We start from the raw sequence: 17,950 nt of genomic DNA on the forward strand, positions 1-17,950 counted from the left end.
GAAAAGAGCGGCGGTGGAGGCGGAAGAGGATCGGTATCACCGGGCTCGGATTCTCCGCGTGTGTTAACACGCGCCACCTTATTGCCGGGGCTTCTAACGTCCGCTTTATGAGAGAGCTAATTGTGCCGGCGCGGAGATATCGCGCGTAGATTGGCTCTATAATCGAGTTTACGGCGCTGGAGCCTGGCTGTACACCAGTCGCGATGTAAAGTGCCTGCAGGTCGAGCGGAGTTTCCGTGTCACCTGCCTTCGATTTCGCCGCGGAGTTCGAGAGGTCGATTCGGAGCAGCACGATCCGTCGTCCGTGTTGCCTCGCGCAGACATTTCGGCGCTGACGGCAATGAAAGTTTCTTTAGCTGGAATGTTCGTTTCATCATCGATAAATTTCGAGGCAGCTCGAGTTAGAAGATAATGGAGGATATGAGCGCAGCCTCCCATCGCCATCGTTATCCCACCGTTTCGGTACCGTGCCCGCGCGAGCTGAACTCTCACGAGCACAGTTTTCCCATCGAAATTAAGAAGCAAGGGAGAACGGTAAACGGCGTCGTCGGCCATTCATTCACGTCCGTTTGGCGAGGCAGCGACAGTTTCGCAACCGATGGCAAGTCGTCGACGGCACACAATCGCCGCGGCGATTCTTGAGTTCGTCGAAAGTCGCGGCGTTCCAGGTTTTGCGTAACCGCTCGAGTTGGTCGCGGAATCGTTACGATTTGCGGCGACGGAACGGAAGGGGGGTACCGATTCTCACCGGTGGCTGGCAGCCGCGGATAAAATACGGGACGTGACAGTTCTGTCTAAGGGACCACGGAGTCGATATATTCTGCCGCGAGTCGACTGGACACTCCCAGCGAAGCAATAAAGCGCCACGGTAAAAAACGAACCTGTCGACTAATCTGTCGATCGTGACGGGAAACGCTAATCGGCGAACGCGTCGCGAAATCGTCCAACGCTGTGGAAATCGACCGCCTAAACGGTCGAAACCCAAGCGTGCCGGCACCAGCCGCCTATATGTACCTACTGTAAAACGGTTTCTAGGTGCTGTGCCCATTGTACGCCTCACTGTCACTTTTATCCCCCTCGAAAGAAGAAGTGTCCTCTTTACGTGTCGCTGACGCGCTACGTAAATTGCATAAAGCGCTTTGATAATCCACTTCCTATAACGTAACGATTTGAAAGACGCGCCTACCTCTGCTTGCTTTGATATCTTTAAGTCAATCAAAATGGACCATTCAATTATATTTCTCTGACGTTGCCGATTCCTTAATCATTCTTACGCAACTGTACTCGAAGATGAACTCAATAACATGAATTTTCCAGCCACTTCAAACTCGACGAACGTTCCAACCCAATCGCCCCCATATTTGATTTTAATTGTATGTAAAATCTGCGTGAAATCAGTGACCCAGTGCTCAGAGGCTCGGATCCTGAACGTCGCAACGTTCTCTCTTCCAGGGGACCAGGTGCACCGATTTGCGAGGCTCGACACGCTCGTCTCGGTGCCCGGGCGGGAGACCGATTCGGGGATTCGCGACGCGTTGCGATGCAAATGGCCCCCGAGGACCATTGTTTTCCGCACGATGATTATGCGCGGCCGACATCGCGAAAATTTCGTCGACGGCTGGTTGGCCCGTGGACGCCGTGATTCACGAAGGCCAGCGAAGTTATATTCATCGCGCGACAATGAGGCGACGGATCGAGGACACGCGACAAAGCGGAGACGATTTCGCGGCGGAACGTGGGTCGCTGCTTTTCACGCGGCCCTTTCAATTTGCGACGGTGTTGTCCGCCGCTGCTCGAGCGGCCTCAGCCTGGAATCCGAGGGACTTCCGGCGGGCGAATCCGAAAAGGCACTTAGCCGCGATGGAAGTGTCGAGTTTTCCGGTGTCGCGGGCCCGGTTGCATCAAGAGTGCAGTTCACTGTGAGTTTCTAGGGGGAGGGACGACAATTGCACTCGCACGTGCTGGAAAAATCGAAAGGAGGACGCAAAGCTTAGAGTAAAGGTAGGTAAAAGTTCGCGGCAGGTTCATTGTTTGAGTTCTGGCAGTGGCCAGTGGTGATCGACAACCAATTGCCAATCAAGGTAGAGTCACCAGTGTCGAATTATGTAGCTGTGCTTCGTTTTGTTATCGTACAATGCGGTAAGTACTGAATTCGTTAGTTCTGATGTAATATTCTCATTTTTAGGAATCAATATTATTCCTATAAATTGATCGGTAAATAGTTTAATTCATATGTCGTCTGAAAGAGCTGAAATTCTTCTATTCAAAAGTGCTGATAGAAGTTTTCAATTCTCCTCATAGATAACAGGATTGATTAAACAGTGGAAACGTAGCTGTGGGGGCAAGAGTTCGAATGCAAACTTTTGCCCCAAAATAATGTGACGGGTGTTATAAATTCATTAAGCTTATTTTATTTTTAATGCTTGCTATATTAATAACGAAAACTGATTAAACCGACTATATAAAATAAATTTGAAATTAATTATCAATCGCAAGATGGAAATAAATTTTGAGTTTATGATAGTTGAGCCACGCTGATATCAGATTTTAATTTTTTTTTATTAATTATTATTCCACACTATTTTTCCAAAATCCTTTTTAATTAACTTTTTGATTGAAAAATCAGCTTGAAGTATATGAAACAATGAAAAGAAAATGTGAATGCAAACGTGCAAATAAATAATTAGAGAAGTAAAAAAAATCCCCAAAAATTACGTCTACTTCTGAAAAAGTTTCAAAATTTCTCGCAAAATGATACGTGCTATCGGTGTAATACCAAGGATTTTAGGGAAGTCTAAACTTTAAGTGCGCACTCTTTCCCCACAATACTCTACTTCCAACGACTTCTCTTTCGTCCCTTCTCAATCTTTCAATTTAAACGAGAAATATCAAGGAAAAAGTAGAGATGGCAGGATTTGGACTTTGGGATTTATACGAAGAATTCTTAGTTAAAAGGAGAAACTGCTTGGTTAATCGTGTCCACAGAAATTATCTTCTAAATCTAGTCGTGTCGAGGTAACGGATGATTCGCGAGGTTCGTTGGGGATTGAGAAAGAGGAGGGCGCTTTTAGATCGGCAATCGGTCGAATCTCGTCGAGGCTGAGGACCGGATCATACGTTGTCTTTCGTACATCTCCGAGAGTGTCGCGCCACCAAAAATGGAAGAGATTCCGAGCGGAAAAGGGGGGCAAGCGGGACGGAGGGGAGGGCTCGTCTCCGATGTTACGCGGGGAATTCAAGGCAGTCGTTAGTATGCTAATGAGTGTCCCTGGTTCCTCGATTCGCTCCCGTAATGCACGGCCCGGTAAATTATTTCAAATATTTCCCGAACGACCAGCGGGGCCCCGGTTCTCCCTCTCATCCAGCTGCTATGGCTCCGTGAGAATGGAACGCTTCTGCGTTGACACGTACGATACCAAATTGAAAGCGAGCGTAAATAAGAAGATGGAGACAGATTACGTGGAATTTGTTGGGCCTTGCCACGAACGTGTCAAGTCTGACCCCCTTTTTTCGGCTTCTTTCGAACCGTACATGGAAAAGTGGTTGATGGCCACTCGGGTGCTACGAACTCAACTCGAGACACACTTCGCACTCGGTAAACTCTAACAGCTTGAATTGCAACGGCTAAATCCGAGGTAAGATTAATTGTTACGACGCGAAGCGTTGCGTGGCGTTGTTGATAACGTTCCCTCGAAAAGAAGAAGCACCTGGACGATTCTGAGGGGGCCAGGGCAGCAGGGGGTACACTTACGTGTCGGTGTAGGATGAAAGATCGGTCGCCGGGGTCGAGGTGCCTTTAATTCTCACCTCTGGACTTTCGTGCGGCTCTCGATATCAGGGCCCGATGGCGCCGTTATATATCCCGCGATAACATCGAAAACGCCGTGAGAGCAACGCTCCAGCCTCTCTCGACCTCCGGAGTACGTAGTTACGCCGGCCAGCGACGTACACGGCACGATGATAATATTAATTCCCCGGGCAGCAGTATCGTCTTTCATCCGAGCCAGGTCGCGCGGCGATCCGCGATCATTAATTAAACATTCAATTCGTATGAGAAATTTTCGCGCGCGCATGATCGAACTGCGGCCTCGCCACCGCGAGGATCCGCTTGATCGATGTCGGATCAGGGCGAGAAAAATGTCTCGGCAACGATTCCCCCGTGGTAACGGTAACGGCTCTTCAAAAATCGGGTTATAACCGTTCGCTCGTAAACGAGCGCGCGATGGTGCAATTGGTCGTCGAAAACGTGAGAAATTAAGCCAAGGAGTGCATGATGAGGTATCGGCCTCTGTAACTCTGGCCTTTGAAATATTGTGCAATTGGTATCACCGAGAACAGCGTCTGTTTTTCAATTAGAAGTCCCCTTGTGCCACGCTAAAGTCCCAATAAAGCGTTAATAAACACGTAAGTGCCGCCGCCTTATCGCGGAGGCATCCACGAGGAGAAGGCGAGGAGAGGGCAAAGGGGGTAACGTCTGACGAGGAGAGCAACCAGAAACGTGCCGATGCTTTCGAAGCCGTCCTAAGATACGCCACACATAAATCTGTATCGTATAGAGCCGCGGCCGTATTTTCCCTCGCTGTTCCTAGTCCACAAAGAGAGAGTCTAATTTACCTAAAACGCGTTATCTGGTGGCTCGGTCTCCGAGAAAACCGTACGCACGCGGCAGAAACAGAGACAGCCGTGGGCCCGTTGTTGCCTTAATGAGGTCCAATTACTATCGGATGGGTCACTTAGTATGCGGTACCGATATTCCACTGGTGCACCACATTAGTGGGACGAGAGACGAGAGCAAGGGTCAACACCCTTCGGCCAACTAAACGCGGCTCCTAACGAGACTCCGCTGGATCGTCCTGTCGTCCCAGCTGTACGCGTTCCAGCGCGATTGCGAGCGCGCGCGCGCGCGCGCGCACGTGCGCCGCGGAATCCGCCGATTGAATATTATTCGCGGCCTTATCGATCGCTGCCGCGAGGGGAACGTCGAAGGACATCGCGATGAAAGCGCGGCCCTCGTTTTGCTCGCTCCCCAGCGGCTGCACGGGAAGCTGACGTTCCGAGGCTGGAGTTTGTCGTCGAGCGCGATGGGGGGGAGGATTTCTCGTGCCTCGAAGGTTCGCTCGATTTGGGAAATCTTGCGTTGCGCGATGTTCTACGCTGTGAAATGGATCGGATTTTATCCCACCTATTTTTTTCAAACGTAGTTGTCACATTGGGTCGATTCGACTCAAGCCAATTTTCAATCAGCTGCTGCTTAAAAACCACGTGTTAAATTAAGTCACCAAAACTCTGAGATAAAGTAGAATTCATCATGGTAGAATATACGTTCATCGTTGAGAAATTAACATTTAAGGTATCATCGTGTTTAAACAGTGGTGGGATTTTCAATGATGCCTCGAAGATGTTTTACCGAGAGACAAATTGTGGGTCATCTTGACACAGTGTGACAGCCGAGGGTTAATGGAGTGGAACTAGTGAAAAGAGAGGGACACGATTTTTGCTATCAATGGTGTAACAGAGTACGAAAACTTCCTCGGCGTGTTTTTGCATGTCACGATTCCTAAGACAATCGCGTTGTTACCCGTCTCCAAAGGGGGCCGATCTGAGATAATCGATTCTCCGCGCTCGATTCTCCCGTCCACTTACGGATTCGCATCGGTCGGACGTTTTTTAACCCCGAACGTCCCATTCTCGCGTCCATCGGGATCGAACTTTCTCACCTTTCTTCTTCGTCGATGGCGCGACGTATACGCGCTGGTCGTTCCTTCCCGCTATTCGTCACGGCTTATTAACCCTCCCTTTCCTTTAAACTGGAGTGGAAGCGACGTGGGGTGACTCCGAGGCGACACGGAACGGCGTGGATCGCGTGTGCCACGGTCTTCCACTGGTGACTTCGACGCGCGGAAAGCGATGTCGCGAGGGATTCGAGAGAAATACACGCGCCACTCGATCTTAATCGAAAAACGTTGTTAATTACTTTTGAATGGGCAGATTGTGACATCTTTGTAAGAGGTGTTGTATCACTTCCTGCAATTTTTCACTCAATCAAATCTGCTGCTTCCCAACAACTGGACGTTAGAATAATTTCCTATCAGGTTCTGTGTAAGATTGTGCCGATAGTCTCGAGTCTCTGAGCAACGTTGCAAGTGCGAGAGGTGTTTTAAATGCTACTCCGGACACGATCGAAGAGGATGATTAAGTGGATTGTCTCCTTACCTTACAGCCCTCGCACGTGAACGCTCCGAAATGAAAACCAGCCGCCGGCTCGCCGCAGACCCTGCACTGTTGGTTCATCTGCAATTATAGAAATTATGTTATTCGAAGGATAACGACGGATGCGTCAGTTAGGCCTGCTCATCCTTGGGAAGATAAAGAGACGAGGTGGCCTGGCGGAGGGGAGGGTGGGATGAACCGGTTCTTCTACGTTCGCTTCGATTTTTATTCCTCCCACAATATCGTACGGATGCTCGAATGCTATTTGGATTACCGGGAAGAGGCGCTTGCAAAATTATTCCCCGGCTTCTTTACGACCGTTATCGCCCCTGACACGGTTCAGCCTGTACTAATGCTTCAGGCATCCGAGCAACAAGCCTTCGACTATCGATTTCGTTCGCCTCTCTTCACCGCCTCCCCGTATTGTCTCCACGTGATCGTTGCCTTTATTTTCGGCACAGCCTCCATCGCGTGACAGGTTTGCGGCGCCATGGAAACAAGTCAGACTGCGTTCTCCCGTTTACATTTTGTCGCGTCTATTAATAACGCGGTGCAATTCGTCGGAGGATCGTCGGAGGATCGACAGAGGACCATTAGCTCTTCCTAGGTGAATCTAAGGGCCTTTCTCTGCTCGACCGGGATGGAGTGTTGCTTCGGGCGAGCGGAGAACTATAAATCTCCGCTGTCTAAGTAAAAAACACCGCCTGTCGTGGATCGGTATCGGGGAAATGGGGCCATTTTTCGGGTAAACTGGAATAAAATTGGACCATCGATGATCCGATAAGGGAACTTCCCTGGGACCTCGAATACACCTGGCCTGGTCCACTGTTGTTTATTCTTATCTAGCCAAAGAGGATCTGTTCACATAATTCAACGAAAGGATACCTTGTTCTACTAGAATGGAACGAACTACCTGTTCTTCGATGCACTGCTTCGCTGAGGAAACGATGATTTGGAATTACACCAGGTCCTAATTTGTATTTTAAGGGTATTTTCAAAAAGTCGATCGTATTCTGCAGTTTTCGAAGGGAGTAGAATCTCTAAAAAATAGTCCTTCGTCTTTAAAGTACACCTCTTTAGTAAGTCAAGGAAATGACGGCACGGGAATGATTATCCTTGGAAAGGGGGGCAATCCCCAGAGAGCTGTGATTTTTGCAGGCGCCACGAGCGTCTTAACGAGAATTCCAAGCGGCTGTAATTAAAGTCGCGATACGACACGAGCCTTTTAATCGACGCTCTGCAATTGTTCCTCGAAAGTAAAGGCACCCAGCGAGAGACAGAGGAAGGGGACGAAGCGAGACGGCAGGGGGAAAAAGAGCAGCCGGGCTCGTTGGTTCGTTAAGCTTTCCAAGTTTTTTCCCGACGCAGTTGTTTGACGCCCGCTCTTTCTTCCACTCCGCTTACTGATGAGCAGGGGGCCCATCCTCTTTTCCATCTACCTCCGCCGAGCAGGGAGCAGTGATACAGGTATCGTTCCTTTTTTCCTCCTCCACTTTTTCCTTCCTCGTTTGTCTCTTAACTGCTCGCGCCATCAACGCTGACCTACTCAGCCCTCTAAAGATTTTCGGGCTACTTTGCTCCTTGAACTCGCAGGAAGATTACACCCAAAGAGAAATCTTAGTAAATTATTGATATAATTCCCTAATTACTCGAATCGATGCCGATCGAAAAAAAAAAGCGCGGCTCGTTTCTGGCACCGTTGCAGCACGGCTGCAGAAGGCCAGAAGCGCCAACGGAATCGCGTGAGAATGCTCGACAGGCGAAGCTTTTGAATCGGGCGCGAGCAGGCGTGCGGATCTCGAAAGGGAGCGGGCGAAAGAGGGAGGAAAGGTTAAGCGGCGCAAAAACGGGGCGCGGAGCTAATATCGGGACGTTGTTTCCATCGATGCGATCCACACGCCACAGCGGAATATTCGAGCGAGAGAGGCCGTGCACGCAGGTCGACGTTGATTAAGAGTGGTCTCGCGATTAACAGTAAATCACGGAGAGGCGCATCGATTCAACGAGCCTTCCCCGTAACCGTATCCGCGGCCCGTAACCGCGCGGTGACTATAACCAGCAAACGGTACCATTTAAGTAGCCGAGCCTATTGATTTTACAAAGGATCTCGCGACGGATGGCAACGAGAATAATATCCACGGCATCCCACGAAGGTTAATTCGGGCCAAGGCTGGCCTACAGCACCGCCACGGATCTCTCTGCCCTAAACTGTCACACGGTCCGTGAAATCCGCGTTTCCCGCAACGGTGTCTCCTTTAATTGGAATCTCTCGACGCGTGCCCTTCCTCCGTGTCCCATTCCTTTGAGTATCGCTCGTAATCACATTTCATCGATACGGAATGCTCGGTTAATACGCTGGCTTAGGTGAATATTCCTCCGCCTCGAATGCCACGTACCAAGTGGTTGAGGAACAGGAACGTTTTGTGGGAGGAATTACCGAGTCCGGAGTTTCCCAATAGCTGGTCCATTTAAATAACTACTTAGATTCCAATACCCAGGACGCGATGTCACGATGAATTAATATTCATGTACCTTTCTGATAATGGAGATTCGAAGGCTCGCGGAATCTCTTCCCATACTGTGTTCCAGTTCCCATACTCCGGGCAGTGCGAGTGGCTGCAGTTCCTCTCCATCCCGAGACGCTTATCACCGGCACGAAGCATCAGATAACGCAGCGTACTGGCGGACCAGGAACGTACCTTCTCCATTGATATGCAAAAATATCCCTCGAAGACCCCCTGACTCCGAGGCAAAGGAGCACCGAGGGCGACTCTATAATCCGTTCGTGGACGTCTCATTGGTCTCGTCGCGGCGTGGTATAAAGCGAGCATCCAGAGGAGGGGCAGGCAAGAGCTGGCGTACACGCGTGTGCGCACCTCGTACCCCAGTTTCCACGGGGCCCAGAGTCAATATTTGCCTGGCACTGGTTCGTTAATGAAGTCGATCGACCTGCTCCAAATATCGACTTACAGAGCCGCGACTGCTCCGAACGGAAGGATGATCGCGAGAAGAGCGAGGGGTCGCGAGGGAACCCCTCCCTTGTCATCGTTCCACTCGTTCCCCTGCTCGTACGCGCGTGTTCCCCGCGTCCAAGGGCACGTCGAAGTTTACGCACCATTAAACTCGAGTCCCGTCTGACGTTTATCCCTTTATGAGACTTTTTTCCACGTTCCCTTCGGCAGCTCTCGCCATTGTCCTTTCAACCCCGGCGACTGGGAGCGGCAACCCTTTTCTTGGGCGACTCCTCGCGCGTCCATTTCATGTAAGGATGAAGGAGGAAGGAGGAAAGATGATGGAAGGGCTGACAGAGCTTGTGCAAGAAGAATTTTTGTAATGTTACACTTTCTTCATTTTAATGCTGCTGCTGAGTTTTTTCTTGAAGGGTTCCGCATAATTTAATTGCTAGAAGGGAACATGTTACACGCGCGAATGTAACTGGATGGTATCCAGGATCCCGAAGCGATAATACGACCCAGAAACGTCCAGCGATCTTGTCGGCGGGTACAACGTTAGCTCGCGCCGAGCGTAATTTCAATCGCGACGAGGCGCCCTCGCGGCCAGCTTCATTTTCTCTAATTGGCGATAAACGGACGTAATCGTCCGTATATTTTAGCCAGGGCGACGTCGTTCGCGCGCGTAACTACGGGCCCGATAAGATCGCGGCCCGGTGGCAGGCGGGTTTCGTGCGCGAGAAATTCCCTTGACGCCGCGCCATTGCACCCGGCTTGATATATCGACTCCCTCTTTCCCGCAGATTCATTAACTCATTAACTTAGCGAGAAAAATTGCCGGCCGTATATCACGCGGCCGGCTGGTAATCAAGCGGTCATTCTTAACGCAGCCATAAATTCGCGAATTAATATACCGCCAATTAATTAAATCGCGAAACGCTTTCTCTAAGTAACAGCCCGCCTCGCTTACTCGCTCGGAGGAATTGTAACAATCGCTGTCCCGGACCCTGTCAACCGAGTAATTGCAGTTAACGCGCTCGTGAATCGCCCGCTGGAACTCGTTTAGCCTCGCTCGCTAGCCTCGCGGCGGAAACTCCATCGACGAAAGATTATTCCGAGCGTTTAATTGGACGATTATCTCTTAACTCGCTTTTCGTTCCTACGCTTTTTGTACCGTTCCACGATAGACGCGGCACGTTTCCACGCGCACCTGTTGCGCGGGCTGGCTCGGAGATTACATTCAGGGAAACGAAAGAAGCGGAGGGAGCAAGGCTTTGTAGGAAGGCTTTTTAATTCGCTCGCGCATCTCTGGATTTTATGAGGGCTCCGAAGAAGTTTGGTATAACCAGAATCGCTGCGGACTGGCAAATAAATAATTATATGCCCCCCCCCCTACCCCCTAAAAGCGGCCTTAACGAGATCAGAAAAAGGTCTTCCAAAGACTTCGAATTCCTCCGGCGTGGTGGACCGACCTCCCTAGCCACGGTTACTTGCGAATTCCTTTGTGATCCATTTCCCGCCATGGGGTCGAAAAAAGAGAGGACCGAGGCACGAGACGTCCTCCGCTCATTGCCAGTCACCGCGGGTCGTCCACGGGTCCTCGGCGACTGAAACGGAGGACAGACATCCAAGGAAAGCTCGAAAGGGAAACTGGAGTGCACCCGAGCCTGGGCGCAGGTCGCGCAATTTGTATCCGGGCTCGGATGCGTTTTTAACGATCGCTTTGATGGATGATGGCCGCGCCTCGCTGGCACGTCGATCGGAGTCCTTGAAAAATGATGCTCCAGATCGTCGTACACGGTCGCGGCAGACACACGAACCCCGTCACGGGCGCACGCAGACAGAGGAGCAGCAGCCTCGATTCTTCGCCAGCATATGGCAGAGAGAGAGAGACGGCAGCTCCTTTTCGGTTAATATGTTTTCGCGAGCCACAAAGCGCCCGGTTGGGAGTCAAAGACAATTAATAACCTTCCGTAGGATCATTTATCGCGACAGTTTAGCCCCACGAAGGCGAGCCCGCTCGCTTTCTCGCCGCGCGAGCAGAGGCCTTGCTCGTGAAGGAGGCGACCGGTGACGAACCGACCCGCTCATTGTTCGTCTCCTCTGCCCGTGACCGATCCAATTTTTAACACTGTCTTCTTCTCTCTCTGCTTCTCCAGTCGATAGTCCTCAGCCACTCGAAGTTAATCGAGGGCGACCAACGGCAACCCTTGCCACTTGTGGGAATCCTCCGCGGGATTCGCTATGCCCGCGGATAGTCGAGGGGTTGAGCAGCCGTGTCGTGTGAGTCGAAGAGAGCCGATGGAGAAGTCAAGCAGTATTACGGTTGGGGTAACGAATTCGCAGGTTACCGAAGAGAAAGGACACGTGAAGCGCCGATACCGATCGCGGATGGACGCGGAACACTTGGCGACTGGTTCTCCAGTCGAATCATCGGCTGCACGGGCGATTGCCACGTGGATAAACCACAAATTGAACGTGTTTCGGCGGTGCAGCTGCTTCCTGCGTCGGTTTGAATACGTTTCACTTGCTTTGCGGTGGAACTTTCAGTGTTTACTTTAGAGACGACGCTGGGTAGGCGTGTAAAGATTCTGAGGAAGGAAGAGTAGGAAAGGATTGCGAAATAGAAAAGGAGAAGGTGGAAGTGGAACGGAACGAAGAACACGCGGGTTGACTCCTTGCTATAAGCTTCTAAACGCACGGATGCATAAGCGATGCTTTTTAGAACGAGACACCGCCATCAGTCACTGGACGCGCAGCGATCTTTGACCCTCTGCGTGCCCGGAGACTTCTAAAACAGCACTGAAGAAATACCACTGGATGTTGGAATGAAAGATAGGTCTCCAATAGTGGGAATTGACTTCTGAACTTCGTTAGAGATCTTTGTCTCGGTCGACCGCGCGGATCTTCCATTCTAATAATCCAGCAACGATGGCGGAAGTTTGTTTAGCGTCGCTAGAGTATGCTGGTAGAAATTTCCATTTGTGGGAATGAAAGAGATTTTTAAATCCCCCATGCGATTGTGACGCTTGGGAAACAGATAGATGGATGGGTAGATAAACTCGCTGTATAGGGGCGAGTGTGGTCTTAAGAACACCCAGTGGTACGTTACGAGAGTGAAATACGATGAGTTTAATCAGTCGATTTGCCATCGAAAAAGTTTTTAAAACGTTCAAAAGTTTTTAAAAGGGAGAAGACTGATCGATTGTAACAGAAAGTAATTTACGTGCGAAGAACTGACTACCACGACCGAAGAATATCCACAAAGAAATTGCTTAAACATACTTGGAGCTAGAAATCCTCCGCGACCACTTTCGCTTCAAAAGCACATAAATTACACCACGCTTTAATTACACGGCCCCAATGATTTACATTCGTCGCTCTCGTCCTAGATACATAAAATCCTGCTCACCCTACAGCAGGCTTTTATGCCCTGCGCTCTTTCCGCGGCGGCGGAACGCTCTCGGAACCGTCTCCGTCGCGAGTCGCACGCTGAAAAGTCATAACGTGCCCGCAAGCCCCGTCACCGCAATTCAGCCTCTCTTTACGCGGTAATTAAGCGCGCCTGCATTGATTTACAGTATCGTAAACGCGTGGTATCAGCAATACCGCTCTCCGAAACAGTCTCAGAAGTCTAATCTTCCTTCGCCTCCTCCCCCAGGAGCAATCCGTAGGGAAACGGTCTTCATAGGTGCGCTAGCCTTCGTTCTCAAAGAAGCTCGAGGACTCGACCAGATTATCGCTCGCTTTCTCGCGGCGGATCCGCGTCGGTGGAGCGATAAAAGCTCCACTTTCCGTCGTTTCTCCTCGGGGAAAATGCAAATGGAAGGAAGCACGGAGGAGTGTGGTTCCCTGTATTTCGCGAATTATCGCCGCTCGGGCAAAGTGCATCGGTTCAGATTAGAAAAGTAACGGGCCCGCCGAAGCACGCAGGACTGTGTACCGTTAAATGCATGTCTCGGGGGACGTGGCATCGAGATAGAGGCTGTCGCTGAAAAATGCCACACGTGAGCGCCGCTTTTCGCGCATTTCGCGGGGACGTCGATCGCGATCCATGCGGCGGGAGAGGCCAACGGGACGTGACTCGGTGCGACAGGGTCAGGATTTGATGGACGGATCCCAACTGACGCTTCCGTTTCCCGACTGGGCAAAAAACACGCGCGCGGATAATGCGCGCATTTCGCCGGCAGCTTTACGATTATCGGGGCGAAAAGGGTGAAGCGAAAGGCGTTAAGTCAGGTCACGGCCCCGGAGGGTTAATATGCAAACGAGGGATCGACGATCCTTAGGCGGCTTACGCGGAGCAACGCAATCGCGACGAAGGGATCTAAACCGTTGATTGTCCGGACGATACACGGCCACGAAAGAGCGTCCGAGGCTGAGATTAAGGTTAATTAAACGTCCAAGATTCGCTGCAACCTACGGATGGCCGCGCTGCCGATGGAAATTTAAAACCATCATTTGTGCTCGCGCTTTCTCCGGCCGGAGTGCGGTTCTTTTCGAAGTTACCCGTGTACGAGCGGAACTCCGTCGGTTTTTGTGGACTTTCTCTTAAAACTAGTCGAGAGGCTCTATGATCTTCGAAAATGGGGAGACATCGCCGCGGAATCCATTCGCTCCCGTCGAATGGCTTTGCGTAGTATTGCCGATGAAAGGACCCGAGGAAGGCAAAGAAAGCAGTGCGCGCTGGGTTACGGGAGATTCTTTCGAGGTACAAGTGGGTAATAACCGTATGAAAGGGCGACAATAGTGGCTGACACACCGCAGCCGGACTAAAAAAGGCGAGAGTGCAGAAGGCAGGGCCAAAGGCGGGGGGCAATAAATATATTTTGACATGGGAGAACCTGGACGGCCACCTATGCATAATAATTGTAACGCTCGGCCCTGCTTCTCTTGGCCGTCTCCCTTTCTGACTCCTCGTAACCCTCTTTCTGTGTCGCACACGTGCGTGTATGCGGTTCACTTCCGTGACTCTTGCTCGCCTTTCTTCCGTGACAAAAGTGTCGCCCTTTGTGCGGCCCGAATTACGGCGCTGTCTACCGGTAGGCAAATATTGCAGCAACAGGCGGCCCCGCGAGGGGTGACGGTAATGTTTTCATTTGCGAGCAACCCCCAACCAACCGCACGACATACATAGATCGCACGCGAGGGTCCGCTGTGTGTACTCGAAAGTATAGAAAGAAGACGGTGGAGAAGCTGGCGGAGGGAACGAAAGCAAAGTTTGCGATTGATGTTCCTATTTGATATCAAAAGGCAGCTTTGAAGAGGCAGGGGTTCTATTTAAATGACTATTCATAGAGGTTCTTGATAAGTTTGAAGTTTAATTAGATCATGGGGGATGAAGAGTATGTGCTAAGAGTATGAATTTTCTGCGCAACGATTGAATCTTTTTAGGGCAGGATATCTTCGTGAAGCAAAGACTAACCTGCAGCTGATTTCCTCAATCAGAGCGACAACAGAGTTCACGGCTCTAATACAGTGCACGGTGTTCGGTTTCACGGCTTCGTAATTATATTCCAATCAAAATTGATTAGTCGAAAGAGGATTTTTAACGGTGAAACGCGCTCACGCCGCTATTACGTTGCATTATCAATTTCACGCCGCGGTATAATCGCGAGCAACGCGGCCACTTTCGATGTAGACTTTAATTTACGAGGGATAAATGGAGCGGTGAATGGACTGTAAGATTGACGAAACGCCGGTGATTACTGGCTGAACGCGCGTGATTTATTTTCTAGTTTTTATAACTATCATTAGGCAGAGTTTTTCGCCCCCCGCTCCTGTCCAGCGAAGCTCCGCGTTCGCGTCAGCAATCTCTCGCTGGGAAACTATTCTCGTTCAGAGAGCGTCGTTTTTCTATCGCGAGACGAATTGCGGTTCGCATCTATCAAATTGGATCTTCGGAGCTCGCGGAAAACGGAGTGACCGAAGTGCTGGCTTCTGGTACAAAGAGGCGAAGGTGTCGAGCACTAGATTTCGAAAAGGAACGAATCGATGACACGGTTGGGAAACAATATCGCGGCTCGGAGACTTGAACGCGCCGCGACAGCGCACCGGAGAACATCAACGCCCGCATAGGACACGCAGTCACCAGGAAAATAATGAAATGTCAAGAACTGTTTCACTCACCTTCGCTGTCAGACGATATCCACACAAGCGTCCCGAGCGGTGTTCTCTCCGCAGCACAAACAAAAATCAACCTTCTCCTCCCGCAAGAACAGATCGTCCGTGTTCTCTTGTCACACGTCGCACACCATAACCCGTGCCTCTCCTCGCCGAAAGGGCGGGAAACGTTTGACTCGCGGAATCGTTCGGTACCCCGGCGCACACACACCTCGAAACAGTTCTGTCCTCTTGCGTGGTCACGTGGCGTGGTACACCAACGCGGCTCGTGCACGTCACCTCCAGAAGCGGTGCCGCGGGGATCTCGTTCACCTGAGCGCCGATGCCGAGCGGACTCTCACCCCCTTCGAAGGACACGCGGGCTGGTTCCTCGTAACCGTTCCCCTCGATGCAAATCCGTCGAATGCCCCCGAGTACTCTGATCTCGATGATCCACGCGAGTCCGACCGTGGGCTTCCAGGTCTCTCCCTCCTCTCCACCTTCGGCTCTCCGTCACTGTCTGCCTGTCGTCTCTCTCCCTCTCTCTTTCCCTCCTACTCCGCCCGTCCTCGATCCAGCGATTTTTCCCTGAATCTGACTCTGTCTGTCTCTCTCGAACGTCCACGAGTCACGGTGCGGCCACGTCGATGGACGGGAGAGGACTGGCGCTTCGCGATCGCTGCGACCTGTTCGACTGCATCGAAGGCGCCTAAGGTGAGCCACGGCGTACCGACCGCAACCGATTTTCCTTCTGGTGGCAGGGAACACCTGAGCCAGCCCATCGGTGCACGCCCGTCTGCTCGCCCGCCAATGGGCCCGTCCTGGGCCCGATATTTCCGCCAATCCTGCTGCTCCAGGTCCCAGGAGACCGGCTGGTCAGGTACCACCCATCGGTCCCCCACTGTCACGGGATCAGGGGCTCCTCCACTCTCTGCCAGGTCTACCGTTCCTCGTGCTCTGTCCCGGCAAAGCCCCCGCGGAGAACCGATCGCCGGCTGTTCAACGAGCTGCTCCTATCTTCGCCTGAGAAACGGTCAGCGTCGCGGGGCCTCCCTGCTGCCTCCTCAACTCGAGAAACCACCGTGCCGTCGATCCTGGACCTGGGAAAATGTGTTTTTTTTCTGCGTTTAGCATCCGATCACCGTTATTTCAGCGCGTACGCGACGGGGGAGCGGGGTTTCAGTAGTTTCTGTGATCGATTATTAGGTACATGTATGTGGGATGGATGTTGAGGATCTCCTGGAATTGAGGAGACTTAGGATCAGTGTACCTTCGTGTACGTGTCTCTGAGGTTTACGTAATGGGAAGCTTGGTACTCCAAAGCTGAAAGTTAGAGCACCATGAAGAGCAATCAGAGGAGTCGTCACTTCATTGTCATCACACTCCTACGAAACCTATTATAAAATTTGGAGCTCCGCAACCTTTACTTAATCGAGAAGAGATTCCTCATCCTTCGCTCATATTTCGCCATTTCTAATTGCTGCTGCATCGAACCTCCATAAAAACACTTCTACGTTCCTCTATACTCTATCTTCTGTCGTCGCCTCTGAACACGACTCGCAACGTAACAGATCCTCGATCTGAACAACAGACTGCACGCGTACGCCGTAGATACTACGTATCTATACCATGAGACTCATCCATATAATTTAGACGCTGGCCTGCAAGACGTAAGCGCTCGTAATGATAGCTATTACCCGCTCGCTGCTTCAATTAACGTACAGATCGGATAAACACAGCGCCGCGTTGCAGACAGAGGCGCGGAATCGTTTCGATCTTGTCGCTTCCACCAGTGGCTGGCTGGGAACGATTCGACCTTGCGAAATCACGAGCGGCAATTAGACGGGCTAGGCGAGTCGCGCCCGGTTGGAACATGGAGGGGAAAAAAGAGTCGGACAGGGGTGTACAGGTGGGCGCAACCGCAAGGGGCCGATGTTCTATTTCAAGCCGCTCGAGATTTCGTCGGATCGGAGGAATCCGGCGAGTTACAGAAACTGGTCGACCCAATAAAATGTCTGAAGGCGTTCAAAGAGGAGAGCAGGAGGGGTTGGACGGTGCCATAAATTAAAGAAGATGTCCACCCGTAGAAATTAAACCATAGAAACTGGTTTCGGACGTAAAACGTTTCTCCTCCTGCTCTCGATCCCTCCCCTTCCCTCCCGGGGCCTCTCTGGCCCCAACGAGTTTCGTTTTCGACCCCTCTACCCGCGCCGTGACGCTATGAATCCTCCGGATCCCCGGCGCTTTTTGTGGTCGCGTCTCCTCTTTCGCCCGAGCCTGTCTCGCTTCCCCGTTTAACGATCGATTTCATTTTATCTAGATAATGCCGTGGAAGAAACGGCTACAAATCTGGGAAAGTCGACTATGTTCGACCGGATCCTATGGCCTTTTTTACGAGCCAGATAGTCGACGGTGAACCAGGCAGAGGCGCGATACGTAGAACACACCTTGGTACAGGGAATCGTAAGGATTGCGTCACGATCTTGTGATTCCTGATCGAGGGCCGCGCTTTGGGCTGTTTATCTATTGAGGAGTACCGGTGGAGTTGACATTAGAGATCGGCTGTGTATTAAGCAAGGGAATTTAATAATTACGCTGGTATAGAGGGGGTAAAGAAGCTTGAAATGAAATGATAGCAAAGGATCGGCAAGCACAAATGGACAAAAAAATTTGAACCAACAAAAATC

General features: G+C 51.1%; 1 protein-coding gene across 5 annotated transcripts in view; it reads right to left on the minus strand.

Moving 5' to 3' along the window:
- The window catches only part of LOC143377655 (uncharacterized), a 90,545-nt gene that overhangs the window by 13,365 nt on the left and 59,230 nt on the right, over positions 1-17,950 (minus strand). For 3 of the 5 annotated variants that reach the window (XR_013087379.1, XR_013087380.1, XM_076829201.1), the window contains 2 exons: positions 15,291-16,363; positions 6,214-6,291 (listed from right to left, as the gene is read on the minus strand). Coding sequence is in view for 1 of the 5 variants with exons in the window: in XM_076829201.1 (XP_076685316.1) it covers positions 6,214-6,291 (78 nt within the window). In the remaining 4 variants the exon portion in view is untranslated. Of the gene's footprint in view, positions 1-5,717; positions 5,896-6,213; positions 6,292-15,290; positions 16,364-17,950 lie in introns of those variants that run through there. The other 2 variants (XR_013087381.1, XR_013087382.1) reach the window with 2 other exon arrangements.

Source organism: Andrena cerasifolii, chromosome 16 (genome assembly GCF_050908995.1).
Source record: "Andrena cerasifolii isolate SP2316 chromosome 16, iyAndCera1_principal, whole genome shotgun sequence".
In the NCBI taxonomy this organism is placed as follows: domain Eukaryota; kingdom Metazoa; phylum Arthropoda; class Insecta; order Hymenoptera; family Andrenidae; genus Andrena; species Andrena cerasifolii.